This window comes from Protopterus annectens, chromosome 8.part0 (genome assembly GCF_019279795.1).
Source record: "Protopterus annectens isolate FY-2018-M chromosome 8.part0, PAN1.0, whole genome shotgun sequence".
NCBI lineage: Eukaryota > Metazoa > Chordata > Ceratodontiformes > Protopteridae > Protopterus > Protopterus annectens.
Window position 1 is genome coordinate 1,254,639,771 of NC_056741.1, and position 18,546 is coordinate 1,254,658,316.

General features: G+C 45.7%; 1 protein-coding gene across 1 annotated transcript in view; it reads left to right on the forward strand.

The window, feature by feature from the left end:
* Nucleotides 1-18,546, forward strand: part of HAUS5 (HAUS augmin like complex subunit 5) — a 1,223,310-nt gene that overhangs the window by 25,915 nt on the left and 1,178,849 nt on the right. The window contains exons 2-3 of the mRNA XM_044080749.1: nucleotides 8,065-8,210; nucleotides 8,417-8,517. Coding sequence (XP_043936684.1) covers nucleotides 8,420-8,517 — 98 coding nt within the window. The 5' untranslated portion in view covers nucleotides 8,065-8,210; nucleotides 8,417-8,419. The remainder of the gene's footprint in view (nucleotides 1-8,064; nucleotides 8,211-8,416; nucleotides 8,518-18,546) is intronic.

An 18,546-nucleotide genomic window follows, 5' to 3' on the forward strand; every position in this document is an offset into this window, starting at 1 on the left:
GTTGTACTGTATTTGGCACTTGTCAGAACTGTCATTGAGTACAGTGCCTCCTTTGGTTTGTACCTTACGAGGCATATCCAACAAATGGAACATCCGCGGAGGTTCCTCACTAAAAAAATACAGGGTATAAGTAAAATGTCCTATGCAGACCACCTCAAGGCCTGCTCTATCCCTGTATTCTGTCTCCTACAGGGTGTTGAGGGGAGATCTATGCCTGGCATACAGGGCATTGTCAGACTCCACTCAGATGGGCCTCCTGCGTATCAGCAAAAAAGAAAGCAGCACCAGAATTACCCTTTCTAAAAACTTAAACCTTGCCTGTGATATAAATAGGACCTGCTGGAGAGAATTCCCTGTCTCTGGAACAGGCTCCCCATCCATGTGAAGCAGAGTTCCTCCTTAAACCAATTCAAGTGTAACTTGGACAGTTGGATGGGGAACGGGAAATTTATCCTTGGCTTGGCACCTATGTCTCTAATGGACACAAGCGACTTGTAAATGGTTCCATCTCCTAAGCCCCTGCTTACACTTATCAAAGGTACCAGAACTTGTCAGAGATTTGGGATGCATGACTAGTCTTAAAAGGGCCTTTGTGGTCATTTAGCCTACTAAACACCTATGAACCTATGTAAGCACCCAGCACATACTTGTGCAGCCTGTCTTTGGTGATTCATATTGGGTGTAATAATTACCATGGGAATGCAAAACTAGGCTTCTTAAGATCCTCTCAGATTAATAACCTTATAAGCACCTATAACCAGCCTAACTAAAGAGTAAAAAAGGTCACGGAGACAAACCAGCTAGTAAAACATACAAGAAAGACTTGATAAAAATAGAATCTTCACGTGTAACATCTTAAATGTTCTGTAGTGGAATCCCATGGGAAGTTTGTAAGTAATCTCTTAAGGACATGCCAGTGTTTCGGGTAGATGACTTCTAAATACCCATGATGTTTTACTTTAACTATTTAGTGAGTCATTTGGGCCAAAAAAGCCAACCCCCCCCCCCCCCCTGCTTAGACATTTCATATTTTGACCTTTTCCTGAGCTCATCAGTGTAGGGTAAGTGGATTGTTTGATCATACTTTGGAAACACGAGAGTTGTTAAGATCTGTGATCTTAAGTAGTTTACTTAATTTGATCTTCAACCTGTGGGAATACGGTCCGTGTCAGATCTGAACCGGCAAAGATTACTAGCATCAGCTCTGAGCTCCAGACTCCTCCCCTTACCCATAATACACCTCCCTTGCCTTCCATCCCCAGATCTCGTTTGTTGCGATTTGTGAAACATAGTGTGTCTAAAGCTCCAGCTAGGAGGGTGTTTTTGGATTGTAAGTTTCCTAAATTTTTCTGTTTTATTTAGCCATTTTAGATTAGTGTAGATATCTCCTCTCCCATCTCTTTGGTGTTGTGTGTAGGTTTGTAGTAGTAGTTAGTTAGTTAGTGTAGTTTGTCTGTGGTGCCCCCCCCCCCCCTTTTAGTCAGTCTAGTGTAGTGAGTGGGTTTTGTTGTTAGTTCATAGGAAGAAAGTTTTTTGTTTGTTCTCTTGTTTATTCTGTAAGCATGGCCGAAAAGCTCATCTTTAAGCGCTGCACCGAGTGTGGCCATAAGCTCTCCTCATCTTTAAGCGCTGCACCGAGTGTGGCCATAAGCTCTCCCCAGCAGATGGCCACACTCTGTGTGTGTATTTGTATTTGGTTGTGGCCCACCTGAATGTTGATTGTTCCATTTGTGCAGGGTTCAACCCCCGAGCCTTGAAGGACAGAAAGGCCAAGTTGCCCTCAAAGGGCTTATTCCTGCCACAGATCCTCCCTCCTCGTCCTCTGCTTTAGTCAGCCGTGACTGCCTCTTCTGCTTGTCTGCCTGGGGCCTCCCCTCCCTCCCAGGCTGGGACTCAAACTCCTGCTTCTAAGCCTGTGGCAGCGAAGCAGAGGAGGGGGAGAGAGAGTCGAGGATGAAGGAGAAGAGGTCTCCGGACCTCTCGTCACCGAGCAAGTCTGCTCGGATCCATGACTCCCCTCGGCTCCGTTCTCCGAGGTTCTCCTTGGAGCCGGAGGAGGCATGCCCAGTCTCCCGGACCTCAGCTCCCCGACCGGCCAAGTCTGAGTCTGTGGTCTTGTCTCGGTTGACCGGTTCTCTCTTGGACATGGATCTGGATAAGATGATGAGGCAGTTCATCCGTACACAGATCCAGATGTGGGTCTTGCCAGCTCCCCCTCCCTCAGGAGGGGGCAGCTTGCTTCCCTTTTCTCAGCCTATTACTCCTTCCCTGATCTGACCTTTGGCTTCGGAGTTCTCTGATCAGAGGTTGGCCTTAGTTGGGGCGCTGACGGTCCTCGCATCCTCGATGCCGGCAGCTGCCTGGAACATCTCTGATCCGACCAGTTCGGATCCGAGCCGCTCTTGGAGCCGGAACCTGGGGGTCAGATCTGAGGGAGTGGAACCTTTGCCATCAGCTCTGACGTTGTCGGTCCAGGTTCCCTTTCTCGGAGCTCCGGCCACTTCGGGTCCGATTCTCGCATCAGAACCGGGGAGACCAGCCTCCTTATTGGCTTCACAGGCGATCCGCCCTCCTTCGGCGTTCGATGTGGTAAAACGGGTCCTCTCCATCAGATTGAGGCCCCTGACCGCCCCCTCCGACTCCACCCAGACCCCTTCAGCTCTGTCTATGGCCCCTGTTGTCTTACCAGAGGGACAGCCCGTGCCCGAAGGGCCCCAGACGGTTCCCCCAGAGGAACAGATGGCTTGCGAGCACTCCCCAGAGAGCCCTACGGGAGATGTGCCTCGCACACATACATGTAAGAGGAGGCACTTGGACTCCCTTGAGTCCCTAACCGAGGACACAGACTTAGATGAGGGGGAGGGCTCCCCAAGGTCACCTCCCAACGATGTCTCCTTTGGAGACCTCATGGAGATCCTGCACCACTGGGGAGGTTGGTCTGCCCCCAAGCACTCCTCTGATGAGTCTGTGTTTCTGGAGGTCTTCGGCACGGGCCTGTCTACGTGTCCACCCCCCCCCCCCACGGATCATTTAGTAGATTTGATCACCTCGTGGGCGTGGAAGGAACCTGATGCCATGGAGCCAGTCCCCAAGCACCCCGATAAGGTTTTGAGTCCCTCTATAGACGGGCCTTTCTGGAACTAGGGTTCCCCAGTGGATGCCATGGTGGTAGCAGCAGCCACGAAGAGGGAACTATCTCAGGAAAGTTCCTCAGTCCACTCTCCTGACCGAGAGTCTCTGATGATGCACCAGCTAGGGAATTGGGTATATGCTTCAGCTACCTTTTCAATAAGGACACTGAACTACTTGGCCGATGTAATGAGACTCCAAAGCGACCTGGTGAAGGAGCTGGGGGAGTCCCCACCCAAGTCGATGTTGCAGGAGGAAAAGGCTCTATTCTCTGCGAAAATGGCCACTTTGAGAGCAGTATCGAATATGTCCATGTGACTCCCCTCCCATGCAAAGGAAGGAGCGGCTAGGGCAGCTGGGTCCGGCATGTCCATGAGGTGTAACGCCTGGCTGAGGTTGTGCCAATTTACTGAACCCTTTAAGGCGTCCTTTGCCAATGCCCCTTATGATGACTCGACTCTGTTCAGTATGACCGTCAAGGAGACGCTAGTCCAGAGTGAGAAGGATGGGAAGACACTGTCTGCCGTCGGGATCTGCTTCTCTAACCCTCAAAGGTCCTTTTCCCAGAACCATAGAGGGCAAAAAGAAGATGCGGTTCTGGAAGTCTCAGTATTCCCGGGACACTCTCTGGGCTCTTCTTTCCCCCAGAGGCAGAGAGGGACAGAATGGATGCCAGCTCAGAGGCCGATGGGGTTCGCAAAACTTCGGGTCTCTAGAACCTTTCTCTGACAGACCCGGGCAGCAACCCTGAGGGGTTGCCCGACTGCTATACTCTGGAGGCAGTCGAGGGATGATTGTCCTTGCACCCAGCAGCATGAGAGTCCATAACAGACCACTGGGTGCTGGAAATCATATTCAGAGGATATTCTATCCTCTTTGTGGGTTCTCCAACACCTCCCAAACACCTCCTGGACATTCCACCCATGCAAAGGGAGGCATCAGCACAGGAAATTTCCAAGCTGCTAGGAAAACGAGCAATCAAAACCATCCCCCCAGATCAGTCCGGATCGGGCTTCTACTCCAGGTTCTTTTTGGTGCCAAAGAAAACGGGGGACTTAATGCCCATTCTGGACCTCTCTACCCTGAACCTGTCTGGCCAAAGAAAAGTTCCAGATGGTCACACTACAGTCCATCATGCCGTACCTGCAAGAGAGTGACTGGGTGTGCTCGTTAGATCTCCAGGATGCTTACTATCACATAAAAATGCACTCCTGACAGCAGAATCTGTATTGAGCGCCCTAGGCTCGTTGGCGACCACCATAACTCTCCTTCCATGTGCCCGACTACGCATGCAGATTCTTCAGTGGACTGTGGTTCATTGATCCCTGTTGGATTTATCACTATCCCATCCTATCCACCTAAGTCAAGTGTGTTGGTTGTCCCTCATATGGTGGATGAGCTCTCAGGACATTTTGGAGGGGTGACCCTTCGTTCCAGCCCCGGACCATACCACAGTGACCACGGATGCCTCCCAACTAGGATAGGGGGGGCATTGTTTGGGCAGGACAGTCCAAGGCCTGTGGTCCCCCATAGAGACCAGTTTGCATATCAGTGTCCTAGAGATGAGGGCGGTCCTTCTAGTGTTGCAGGCCCTTCATGCCTTTCTTCCTCTAGGGCTGATTGCTATTCAGTCAGACAACATGTCTGTAGTCTGGTACATCAACAAACAGGGAGGGACCAGATCTTATCCCCTTTGTCGTGAGACCATGAATGTGTGGGAATGGGCGATCTCCACCGGTCACTTTCTTATCGCAACGCACATTCCGGGATGGTCCAACATTCTAGCAGACAGGCTAAGTCAGACAATTCTGATGCCTTACGAGTGGTCTCTGAAGCCGTCAGTAGCGGAACAGATCTTTAGCGAGTTGGGATCAACCTTGCTCTGATCTCTTCGCATCTCCTTCCAATGCGAAGTGCAGCAGGTTTTTCGCTCTGAACCCCCAGCTGTGGGAGTCACCCAAAGACGCTGTAGTTCATGCTTTGCCTCCTGGTCTTCTGTATGCTTACCCACCAGTTCCTCTCATCCCGAGGTTTCTGCAGAAAGCTTGTCAACTGGGGAGCAAGGTGATCCTCATTGCCCCATTCTGGCCTCGCCAAGTATGGTTTCCCTTCCTTTGGTCTCACCTTCTGGCTTCACCTTGGATCCTAAATCCCTTTCAGGATCTGATTTCACACCCATCGGGGGTGCCTCATCCAAATCTAGGCAGCCTGAAGCTCACAGCTTGGCTGCTCCAGTTCCTGTGATTGCTAGGACTCCCGGACTTTCCTCCTCAGTTAAGTCTATTTTGGTAGCTGCTCATAAGTCTTCAACCAGAAAGGTTTATCACAGCAAGTAGAAACATATTTTTATTTCTGGGCCTCTCAAAGGAGTTTAGATCCTTTCACGGCTCCTGTTTCTGCTATTCTTGATTTCCTAGCTGATATTTTCCAGCACGGAGCTAGTTCTTCTACTGTTGGCTGTCATTTATCATTTTCATGTGGGCGAGAATTCTGCATCCTTGGCATCTTCTAGACTGTGTAAAGCCTTCATCAAAAGCACCTTTTTGCTACACCCCCCCAGTCAAAGATCCTGGTCCCCCATGGGACCTTACTATGGTTCTCCAAGCTTTGGTTGCCCCGCCTTTCGAGCCTGCCGCTACTGTTGATCTAAAATTTCTATCGTGGAAAACAGCTTTTCTGGTCGCTATTACCTCTGCTAAGGGTTTCGGAATTACAGGCCTTGTCCATAAAATTCCCATAAATGATTTTTCATAAAGATAGTTTCCCTTCGAACCAATCCATCATTTCTTCCTAAGGTGGCATCACCAGTTAATATCAATCAGACTATAACTTTGCCTGTGTTCTTTCCCAATTTTACCAACAGAATGGAATACAAAGTACACATGTTGGATGTTCACAGATAGTTACAATTCTATTTACACATGATCAGATTTACGAAAATTTTTTGTCAATTGTTTGTTCCGTTCTATAGACCCTTTTTGGGCAAACCTATTTCCAAGGTCATGATAGCTAGATGGATTTCTTCAAGGACAAAGGCATGTCTCCTCTACGTCAGGTTAAAGCTCATTCCACTAGGTCCATGGCTACATCTGCAGCTTTCTGGTCTAGGGTGTCTTTGGATGACTTGCTTTGCAGCTACTTGGTCCTCATCTCGTATGTTTATCTCCCATTATAAATTAGATTTGACATCTGGAAGGAGAGCATCCTTCCAGATGTCAAATCCAATTTGACATCTGGAAGGAGAGCATCCTTTGGCTCTGCGGTGCTCCGGAATATCCTTCCATGAGGGCCACCCAGGAGTTTAGTAGTTGGGGACTCTGTCCCACAGGTTGAAGATCAAATGAAGCAAACTACTTCAGATAAAGAAGTTCGTTCCATCAGAGTAGTTGTACTTCATTTGTCTTCAACCGTCCCTCCTTCCCCCGGACCTTTGGCGCGTGTTCAGCCTACGGGCTGTAAGTATAGGTCACTAGTATGTTATCAGGTCAGGTTGTAAGTGTAAGTTCAGCAAACTCGATCTGGGGATGGAAGGCAAGGGAGGTGTATGTATGGGTAAGGGGAGTAGTCTGGAGCTCGGAGCTGATGCTAGTAATCTTTGCCGGCTCGGATCCAAAACAGATCCATATTCCCACAGGTTGAAGACAAATGAAGTACAACTACTCAGATGGAATGTTGTGGTGAGTACATAACTTCTTTTTTCTAAGCAATCTAGTTTTGCTTGTAGCTTTCTTTCCTGTTCTGTTTGTCTTGTCTGTTATTTAGCATCTCAGCAGAAACAAAATCTTAGCTGTACTATTGGTCTCTATAATAGAAGCATTCCCACCAAAGCAGGAGTCAGCCAGCTAGGAAACTCACTCAGAAATATGCTCACACAGAAAGGGACATGGGAGATGGGTAATGCTCTTTTTCTCACAAGGCACAGCAGCAACTCTGCTCCAGCTTCAGTCCAAGTAATCGGATCCTGAAGGTCATTTCAGGCTTCTGTCTGGCCCTATTTGTCAAAAGGTGGCACTTGTAGTTCTGTAGGTATTGCAGTACCTAATGGGAGGGAAGCTACGAGAGGGATGGTAAGTGAGTTTCATCATTCTAAAGGAATACCCTTCCCAATAATCTTCTAGTGCTCACCTGTATGAGCAGATGACATACTCCTTTGAAGAGCTTCTATAGTCAAACGCAAGGGTCTGATAAATTAAGGAATAGAGAGGGTACTGTGTGAAAAATCGAAAATAGTCACAGCACTGGCAGCTCCAAATGAAGTTTTCTGAAATGGAAACATAGGCATTTAAATGCTTTGAGTCCAGGTTTCAGAAAAAAAATTACAAGCTGTACAGTAGGTTGTTGAAGTTATATACATATTAATGCAAATGATTTATCATTTGCATTTTGTTTTAATCTGTTTTCTTAGGTTAACAGAAGGCACTGCCAGCTTGTCTTTTAATACAAGTTGGTCATTGTTTAAAGTATTTTTGTAGCTCTTAAATACTAACCAGATCTGTTGGCTTTCTCTTTCCCATGCATAGCAAATTTGCTTTTGTTCTCTCTTCAGTGCTTTGTTTTTAAACACAGCGGACATTACAGTGGCTCAGTAGTCGATATGTTTCTCACAACTTCAGGGTCTGTGGTTCAGTGTGGACCTGTGGTCACTTTGTGGAGTTTGGCTGGTTTCCCTTGTATCACAGTAGGTTTTCTGTGGATACTTCACTTCCTTCCCTTGTCTCTAAAATCAAAAAGCACGCCTGTTAATTGTCTACACTTCATTATCCATGCATCTGTACTTGTAGGTTGTGGCTGAAGAGTCTGAGGACAACCAGTTCATTTACAAGTTTTAATGAAATTGATTTTTCCCTACCCTTCAACTTTTAGAAATGTACCTTGTGTTATAAAATTGTGCATTAAAAAAAATGGTGTTTTACAATGTTCTTTTTTACATTGCAGGTTTCTTGGTTGTTCTTATGCAAGCTGTATATATTATTCAACAGTCTCCATTTCCAGAAGTTTTCTACTCTGGGCAGTGATTTAGTGGTTTCATTTTTACCTAGACCATATACGTCTACTTATTCTCATAGGGCGCTCTTACTTAGGTGAGTTCTTTGACTGCACTTAAATCTGTGATGATCTACAAAGTAGTGTTTATGGTTATCTTTATGATAATGATGATAAAAATAAATGATTTAGCTGTTCGCATGGCTTCAGGCTTTTATAGTCTTTTGTGAGTGACAAATGATTTGTGTACTGTTTGCATCAGCTGTGTAAAAAAATAAATACATTTGTATTTTTCTGTTTTTAGGAAATGGAGCGAAAGGATCTTGCTTCGGAACTTAAACAGTGGGTCACAGAAGAGATGGGCATGCCTGCTCGCAGAATTCCGTCAGATGCTTTGTTCCGGAAGTAAGATATTAGAGTCTTTAAAACTTTATGTGGTGCTTTGATCATAGACTGCAATAGTAGAAAAGATTAGTGGACCCTTCAGCTGGCTTATGCATTTCTGCCAAACCAGAACCAAACTCCAGTGCAGTATTCATAGCTTCTCTTTTTCAGCACCAAGAATGTAAGCATTGATGTTAAGTTGTCTATCTCACCTTCATTCTTGCTGGTTGGGTTCGGAGCCGATCCTCGGCTCCGACTCTGCCATCTACTAAAGCTCGAGAGCTATTTACTGGCTCGAGGCCTCCCCATATCCCGCAATGCTTGGCGCTAGATACCCAGATCTCATTTGCCGCTTCAGCTACGAGGTTGCGATTTTACTGGCTCAGGTCGTATTATTCATTTTTTGTATTATTAGCTAAAAGTTTACCTTGTATTTTTAGTATATTTAGATAGTCTTCCCTTTTAGTGTAGTTAGGCTGTGTATCCCCTAGTTTGTCCCACCTAGGAAACTCGTTTTTTGTCAGAGTCCCCCCCCCCACCTTGTTTCTTCTCTAGTGGCTAACCCCACCCCTTTGATACTTAATAGGAGTAGTGTTTAGCCTTGTAGTATTTGTATATTTTTATTAAGGATAGTTGTTGCTATTAAGTGTGGTGATAGTTTTTTGTAGTTATTATTGTTAGCTTAACTAGTGCGGGTGTGTGAGTGTTTCTGTGTGCCTTGTTTAAGCACTAGTTTAATTTTTCTCTATCCCCTTGCCAGTATGTCCAAGGATACTTAAGTTTCAGGCTTCAAGAAGTGTGACTCGTGCTGTCAGAAGATGTCTCTGACAGATGGTCACACTTCTTGTGTGTATTGCTTGGGTTCCGTACACCTGCAGGACTCCTGCTCGGTCTGTCACGCCTTCAGCCCGAGAGTCCTGCAGGAGCGTAGGAACAAGCTTATTTTGAGAGGCTTACTTAAGCCAGAGGGATCCCCGGCGAAGCCTCAGTCAAGGAAATCCTCAAAGCCCGCCAAACCATCGGCTCCCAGTTCAGAGCCGTCGCCAGGTGGAGCATCTTCCTCCTCTTCGGTTCTGGCTGGAGCCGACATCTCTAGACCTCAGTCGGACATCTCTAGACCTCAGTCGGCTCCGACTTTAGTGTCAGAACCATCTTTGGGCCGAAAACATTCTAGGTCCCCTTCCCTAGAATTGGTTCATTCGGCTCCGAGGTCACCATTGCTTCAATCTGAATGAAGCCATAGGTCCCACTCCTCTCGGTCCTCCAGGCTATCTGATCATGACTTGGAGAAGGTGGTCAGTAGACTCCTTAAATCACAGGCCCTGGCCCAAATGTTAACCAGCCCTTCTCAACAGACTGTGGCTGTCCCGGTGTCTTCAGCAATTCCTCCGATGACTCCCCCTTTGCGTTTGGAGCCGGAGCTGGTTGGGTCTCGAATCTTGGAAACGCCAGAGCCGATTGGTTCCTTCCTTGGAGGGATCTGGGCACCGGGACTCCCTCGTCTGCTCCGAAGGGGCGAGTAGCATCGGACCCTTGTCCGACCCCGTTCTCCCTCTCGGGGCTTCGGCGCAAGTGAGCTCAGCTCCGACATCGGCTTTGGAGCCGTCCCTCTCGGTGCCGGGAGGGGTTCACGTCTCTTCGGAGCGGGGACCTTCTGCTCTGCCTGATAGGGGTGCCTTTGAGGTCATGAGGAGCGTGCTGACTCCTGAGTCGGCTCCTCGATCGGCCCCTTCGGCTCCTCTCCCCATGATGCCTGCATCAGTCTCTGCCCACCCTCCTGACCCCAAGCGTGGAGAACAGACGCTCCAGGTCGCCCCATTGGGCGTATCTTCCTCTTCCGAGGCCTCCCCAGATCTTTCAGAGGAGCCCCCTCGGAAGAGAAAATGTAAGAAGAAACATGTCTACTCCCCCGGGTCAGTCACGTCTGATACCGACTTGGAGGATTCTGAAGGGTCCCCAAGATCCCCCTCTGAGGATGTCTCCTTTTCAGACATCTTAGAGATCCTTAAGCAAAGGGGGAACTGGACTGCCCTTAACCCTTCCGAGGACGAGTCGGTATACCTGGATGCGTTTGGTTCTTGCCCTTGCACCTCCTGGGTGTCTCCACCCTTCAAACCGCTCATGGAAGTAGTGGCTCGAAGGGCGTGGTCAGCCCCGGACACAGTGGAACCAACTCTCTGCAGGCCCACTAAGTTCATTACAGCCCCACCCAGCAAACAAATTTTGACAAAAGGTGTCCCCGTTGATGCCATGGTGGTGGCAGCTGCCACGAAGAAGGAGTTGGCTGACCCTTCGGTGCTTGTCCATCCACCTAATAAAGAGTCTAGGACAATGGACAGGTACGGGAAGCGGATGTTTTCCTCAGCGACCTTTTCATGTGGTCGCTGAGTTATCGGTGCCACTTCACCCGCCTTCAAAGGGATCTTCTCAAGGAACTGGGTGATATCCTTCAGGATCCATCAGCTGTGGGGGCTCAAGATAAGATCAACTCCCAGCTGGCGACCCTTAACTCAGTCGTCAACTCCTCCATGCGGTCATTTGTTATGCAGCCGATGGGGCGAGTAGGGCCTCAGGTACAGGCGTGGCTTTGAGAAGACATGCCTGGGTGCGGTTATGTAACTTTGCTGACCCCTTTAAGGCGTCCTTCACCAATACCCCCTTCGATGGTTCTGCTTTATTTGGACCACAGGTGAAGGATACCCTTACCAGGTGTGAGCAGGAAGGCAAGACTCTCTGCCGTGGGAGTCCGTTTTTCTACTCCCTCTAGACCATACCCTAAAGGTCAGAAGAGTGGGAAAATGTGGTTTCGGAAACCCCAGGGAGTTGTGCCTGACAAACATGACGAGTTTCCCTCCAGGGGCAGGAGAGGGAACAATAATAGATGCCACCCGAGGGGCAGAGGGGGTCCGCAAAATCAGGGTAGCAGAGAATCTTTCTCTGACGAACCCTTTCAGCACCCCTGAGGGGCTGCCTGACTGTCCACCTTCGGAGGCAGTCGGGGGAAGATTGTCACTGTACCCAGAAGCCTGGCAACTCCTCACACAAGACAAATGGGTACGGTCCATCATATCCGAGGGTTACAAAATCCCCTTTGTCCACACTCCTGTATAAACAACCAAGTCCCTTCCAGATGTTCCACCTTTTCTAAGGGAACAAGCAGTGCCAGAAATTTCAAAACTGCTAAAAAAAGGGCCATCCAGCCAGTCCCAGCAGACCAGCAAGGATCCAGAATTTACTCCAAGTTCTTTTTGGTACCAAAAAAGACAGGGGACTGGAGACCCATTTTGGATCTCAGCAGGTTAAACAAATCTGTTCAAAGAACGAAGTTCCGGATGGTCATGCTTCAGTCCATTCTACCCTTTTTGGGTCAGGACAATTGGATGTGCTCCATAGACCTTCAGGATGCATGCTACCATATCAAAATGGACAGGCGCTCCAGAAGGTTTCTCCACTTCCGGCTGGGAGCCAGTCACTATCAATTCAGAGCCCTGCCCTTTGGTCTCACCACAGCCCCCAGGGTGTTCGCCAAATGCATGGCAGTGGTTACGGCTCACCTGAGACGGCGAGGATTCCAGGTGTTTCCATATCTAGACGGATGGCTCCTTACTGCTTCCACCAGGCATCAGCTACTGCGAGCCAGGGATTATACCATCCAAACTTGCTCCGAGCTAGGTATCTCAATAAATTTCGAAGAATCTGCATTGTCACCTTGTCAGTCTATAACCTTTATAGGCGCAAGATTAGATGCAAAAGATCTGTCCGCAAAACTTCCTCTAGACAGAGTGTCAGACATTCGCCGGCATGTGCAGGTCTTACTACAGTGCAAGAGGATTCAGGTCAGATTTGTACTAAAAACATTTGGTCTCATGGCAGCAGCAGTCATACTAGTTCCCCTGGCTCGTTTTCACATGCAGATTCTTCAGTGAATGCTTTTTACCCAATGGTCCTTTCAGCAACTGCCAATGTCTCACAAGATAATAATCACTCAGTTATGCAAAGACCACCTGGCTTGGTGGATGGTCTCCCCTTTAGTACTCCAGGGCAGGCCGTTTGTTCTTCCTCCTCCTGTTGCCACAGTGACCATGGATGCCTCCCTGATCGGGTGGGGGGGGCATTTTCAGGGCAGGACTGTCCAGGGCACTTGGCAACCTCTAGAGTACCACCTGCACATAAATGTCTTGGAGATGAGAGCGGTGCTTTTAGAGTTGCAAGCTCTTCAGGACTCTCTACCCACCGGGACTATTGCAATTCAAACAGACAATATGTCTGTAGTGTGGTACATCAACAAGCAGGGCGGAACCAAGTCCTATCCCTTATGTCGAGAAGCACTCGGACTCTGGCAGTGGGCGATCTCCTCTCAACGGTTTCTGATAGCAACGCACATCCCCGGGAAGTTCCACGTCATAGCGGACAGGCTAAGCAGAGCTATTCTCATGCCTCACGAGTGGTCTCTCAATCAGTCAGTAGCGGACAAAATTTTCCGCATATGGGGTCAACCTTGCTGCGACCTTTTCGCAACTCCTCTCAACAGCAAGTGCAACGATTTCTTCACTCTCTTCCCCCTTCCCGGCCACTCCCCCAGAGACGCTCTAGTTCACGATTGGCCCCGGGGTCTTCTGTATACATTCCCACCTTTTCCCCTAATTCCCAAACTAATTCAGAAGGCGACCGCATTGGGATCCAGGATGATCCTCATTGCCCCTTACTGGCCTCGACAAATTTGGTTCCCATTCCTGCATAGTCACCTGCTGGAGCAGCCTTGGAATCTTTACCCAGTGCCAGACCTCTTGGTCCATCAGTCGGGTAGGCTGCACCGATCCCTTCAGTCTCTCAACCTCACGGCTTGGTTGCTCCACTTCCAACCTTAGCCAGGCTTCCACATATTTCTCAGCCGGTGCGTGAAATCATCCTTTCTTCACACAAATCTACCACCAGGAAGACTTATGCTAGTAAGTGGAAAAGTTTCTCTTTCTGGGCAGAGGCTAGGAATATAGATCCCTTTACAGCCCCTGTCCATCACGTTCTAGATTATTTAGCAGCACTTTTTCAAGCTGGCTCCTCATCTGCCACCATTGGGGTCCAATTAGCTGCTATTGCAAATTTCCACGCTGGCCTGTCAGAAACAAGCATCATGTCCCACAAACTTTGCAAGGCCTTTCTTAAAGGGACTATTTTGCTTAGGCCCCCGGTCAGAAATCCCCCGCCTCCATGAGATTTAAACTTGATTTTAGCTTCCTTGATTCTTACCCCTTTTGAACCTGTGGCTTCCTGTTCCTTAAAATTACTCTCCTGGAAGACTGTCTTTTTAGTAGCCATCACCTCCGCTAGGAGAGCCTCAGAACTTCAAGCCCCCTGTACTCGTCGTCCTTACCTTGTGTTTCATAAGGATAGAGTTTCACTAAGGACTAATCCTTCGTTTCTGCCCAAGATACCTTCCGAAACAAACCTGAATCAGGCTATTGATCTACCTGTTTTTTTTCCTAACTATTCGAACAAAGCTGAACAAAAGTTGCACCAATTGGACGTTCATAGGCAATTACATTTTTATTTGGATAGGACTAAGCAAACAAGAAAATCAAACCAACTCTTCCTTTCCTATGCTGAGGGCAAACGGGGACTGCCAGTTTCTAAAGTAACCTTATCCAGGTGGTTGACCTCTATTATTACTTTGATTTATCAACTGAGACATAAAGAACTCCCTACTAAACCTAAAGGTCATTCCACCAGAGCGTTATCTACTTCGGTAGCTTTTCAAGCAAGACTACCAATGGAATCTATTTGTGCTACAGCCACATGGGCCACTCCTCATACTTTCATTTCACATTATAAGTTGGATATGGCCTCTAGGAGTAGAGCTGATTTTGGTTCCACTGTGCTCAAGTCTTTTCCGATGAGCCACCCAGGACTAAGGTGCTAGGGACGCTGTCCCAACCAGAAAGAATGAAGGCGAGATAGACAACTTAACATTAAGAAGTTATGTACCTACCATAATGTTCCATGTTAGTTGTCTTCTTCTCGCCTTCTTTCTTGCGTCCCACCCTCCATCCCCCTAGCCTGGACAGACCGAGAAGAGTCCCTTTATGAGGCCGCCTTCCTCTGGCTAATTCTTATCTGGGTTACGTCCTTCCTTTGTTTTACTACTGTAGGTAAACCTTGTAGTTTGGACCGGTGTCCTTGAAATTTTTCTATGGTGTTAGCTCTGCCAAACGAGATCTGGGTATCTAGCGCCAAGCATTGTGGGATATGGGGAGGCCTCGAGCCAGTAAATAGCTCTTGAACTTTAGTAGATGGCCGCGTCGGAGCCGAGGATCGGCTCCGAACCCAACCAGCAAGAAAGAAGGCGAGAAGAAGACAACTAACATGAACGCTATGGTAGGTACATAACTTCTTATTTCTTTCTTATGTCAATGGTATTATCTCATACCCAAAATTCCACACAGTTTTATAAGATGGGATTTTAATTCAATCAAAATATAACTCCCTTCCATCAGGACACATAGCCTAACAACAACTCTGTTCCTCCATTGATCGCACTTTTAAAATATAATATTCTCTTTAACATCCTGATTAATGTTGTTATGAAATTATAACAACATTCTTTTCACCACCACCAGACACACCCTTTTTTAATTGTAAATATTTACTGAATACATTCTTCTTTTTCCTGTAATGTTACGTGTACTTCATGTTGTTCCAGCTGTTTGCTTGTGTATCTTGCTCTGTGCTAATATTTTTGTGTACTCAAGGACTGCGATTGAAATTGGCCTGTTGTGACTAATGCTGTACCTCTCAACAAATTCAGGGAAATAAATACAAATAGTTATCGGGTCTGAGATCAAAAACCCACTTGCAGTACATGGAATGTTAAATTACACTCCATATTCATGAAAAAAGACAACTTTGTTCAGTACTATTTTGACATAGGAAATGTGATTAATGAGCTTTAAGCACCTCTCAGTACATGAAGTAGACCTTTGCCACAACTTATGAGCATTTTCTTTTTAATTCCAGCACCTGTGTATTGTGAATATAGAGCTTCTGCTTGGTAGGACAAGGAACAAACAGAATCAGCATCAGATTTTATTAGTTATGGAGAAAGTTCTATTTTATCATTTAAACATCTATTTAATTAAGCTTAGCTGTGTAATCCACCATTGTTGTGGACATTCTGATAGGAATTCCCAGCAGCTTGCATTGTTTGCTTTCATTGTCATCAGCAAATATGTTTTGTTGGCTCTTGGATAATGAACTGGTGTCACCACTGCATTTGAATGGTCTTTAATTTATGACTATCAAGTGGGTGTCTGTTTTTACCCATAGCCTGTTATCCAAAACAAAGGGCAGTTGTACCCTGTTATTACCTGATGGGGCAATTTAGAGGTGGAACTTTTTTTTTTTTTTTTAAAACAAGAAAAAAGTGACATACACTCACAAAAACAGGAAACAGTAGCATTCACTCAAAATAAGTCAAGTGAAATTACCAATCGAAGATACTTTGCCTAGTTGGTACTGGATATAAGTAAAACACTTCTGGAATGCAGGCTAGGACTCTAAGCTTTACTGAACACTGGAAAATAAGCAGACGACAGTATGTGGCAAAGGAGGTTTACTTGAGCAATATTAACTTGCTGGGCGGGCACTCAGTATCATGGATCTATGGAAAACAGTAGGTAGGAAGAGTACATAAATAGCTTGTACAACAGTCAATTGCAATGAAAGAGGCAAGGGACTTTGGCAATTGGGTTATCATAAGTTATGTATGTGAAAGGAAATGAAATTTCTTTAGAGTCAGTGTCAGTTGAATATATGCATGCCTTTTTTTTACTGGGGTGGGTAAATGCATAATGCATAAAATTACAAGAATATATATTTTTAACTTAATGAAAAAGCACTCTTTGTCCCTACAAGCTGGATGTGATACCGAGATCCAGGCCTTCTTTTGGTGTTCCCTTTCTTTGAAACATTCTTCCATAATGGTCTGCTTAAAAGGTTTAACGTGTGAAGTGGTACACTGAGTGGAACTCCAGTTTGAGTTTCAAAAGTTAGGGACATAGTCATCATAGCAAACCGTTCCTTCTTCCCTCCTGTTCTAGACTTTACAAATCTTATGGCTTTGAGTATATCTTGGTGTTTGTGTAATCATAGCAAACCATTCCTTCTTCCCTCCTGCTCTGGTGTTTGTTTTTAGTTGTACTTCTGTGTCTTGTTTTCTGTAGGGAGACTGTTGTAAGGAATTTGTCTGCACGCAGTAGAATTCATTGAATTATATTTCATTGATCAGTAGTAATTTAAAAAATAGGCAGTTAAGAAATGGGCAGAATGTGCTGAGGTGGCCATTTACTTTCCACATAGGAATTGTATGTTTATATTTTGTGAGAGCGATGATTTTTCATTTGTGCACTCTGCAGTTATACTAATGTTGCAGCTATTTTGCACAGCATGACAAAACTGACATAGTTAATGGTAGTGCTTACTGCAACCATGTAGACATACATAGCTGTGATAATTAACTCTCTTCTCGGCATCATCATAAACTTATAAAATGCTGCAGTCTTTTTTTTTTTTTTTTGGGCTATGTGTAAAAGCAAGAATCGGTTACATTATATGACTTATTGGTTGGAGAAGCAATGTCTGTGTCAGAGAGCAAAAAGCTGAAGTGCATTTACTGTGGGCATTGCATTTCTCTGACTTGCATGCAAAAGTGATCTGCTCTCTCAGATGGGGCATATTTTGTTGGGGACAGTATGTGTGCAAAAGGAGCTGAAGCTAATACTTTTCATAGTTTTAGAACCTCCATTGAAGACACAGCTAATGTCTTATCTTTAAAATTGTTACTTTACAGTCTGAGAGTTGTCAGATAATAGTAATTTTAGATTCTCTTTATAACCAAAATACACATTTGTGTTGTGCATACAGGGGATGAGCATGTGTATACCTTTATAATAGTTTTTGAGGCAAGAAGGAAAACCACTATTTGTCTATGGAAGTGCTGTTTGTTTTAAATCTAATCTATATTCCTGACTTCAGTGCCTTTTACTTCTCTCATTACTCTAATTTTCCACATTCTATATTCCGCTACCATTGTAATATAAAAAATTAAACTTTTTTTTTGTTTCATGAATTGTATAACATTTATGTCCTTGTCTATGTGCAATGCCTTTTACCTGAGCTAAGCCTGAAAACAGTCCACTGGGATCAGTGTTTTACCCCAGTTAACAAATAAAAATAAAATATACTAGGGCACCTGCTGTTATGTAAGTTCCTAACATAACTGTACATTTCCACACACCATTTTGTTTTCTGTTAATGCAGCTCTCAATTTCTTTGCCTAAAAAGTCTAGACAGAGCCGGGAATAATGGGGAGAAAAGGCCCAAAAATTGGAGACAGTTTTTAAAATGTTAACCTAAATTGCTGAAAAGCTGAATAGAAAGGCAGGTTCTGCATTGACGCATATTTTCTGAACAATAAGAAATATGAAACTCTAATGGCTGGTATTATTGATTGACTGTAATCCTCAGTGATTTACAACCGTAACCAAGAACCAAAATGACAATTAAATGCAGAAACAAGGTAGTAGGAATAAATGGGCATGCCAATACCACACATTTACTAAAATTTTGATAAATTTGTGTGGTACTGGCATGTCCGTTTATTCCTACTGTCTGGTTTGTGTATTTAATCGTCAGTGATTTACCAGACAATTGAACATTTTAAGAGGGACAGGGCAGTAATATTACCCAAAGTCAGAGACCGTTGAGTAGTTTGCATCATAAATTGACTGAATATTTGATTGTCAGATCCACTTGTCATTGTTCCATGTACCTTGCAAGTCTTGTGCTGAGATGCTGATGCTGGATGACTCTCTTGTGAACTGGCTAATTCTTCTGATAATCAGTAGGCATCTTTTTCATTTGCTGTGCAGATGGGCAAAAAGCTATGATAAAGATTTGCAACTTCATTCAAACACAGATTTTCTAACATCTCTCTGATCACTTCTTTGTGTTTAGGCAAGGGATACCCTAGCTTCACCCATGGCTAAATCTTTCTTC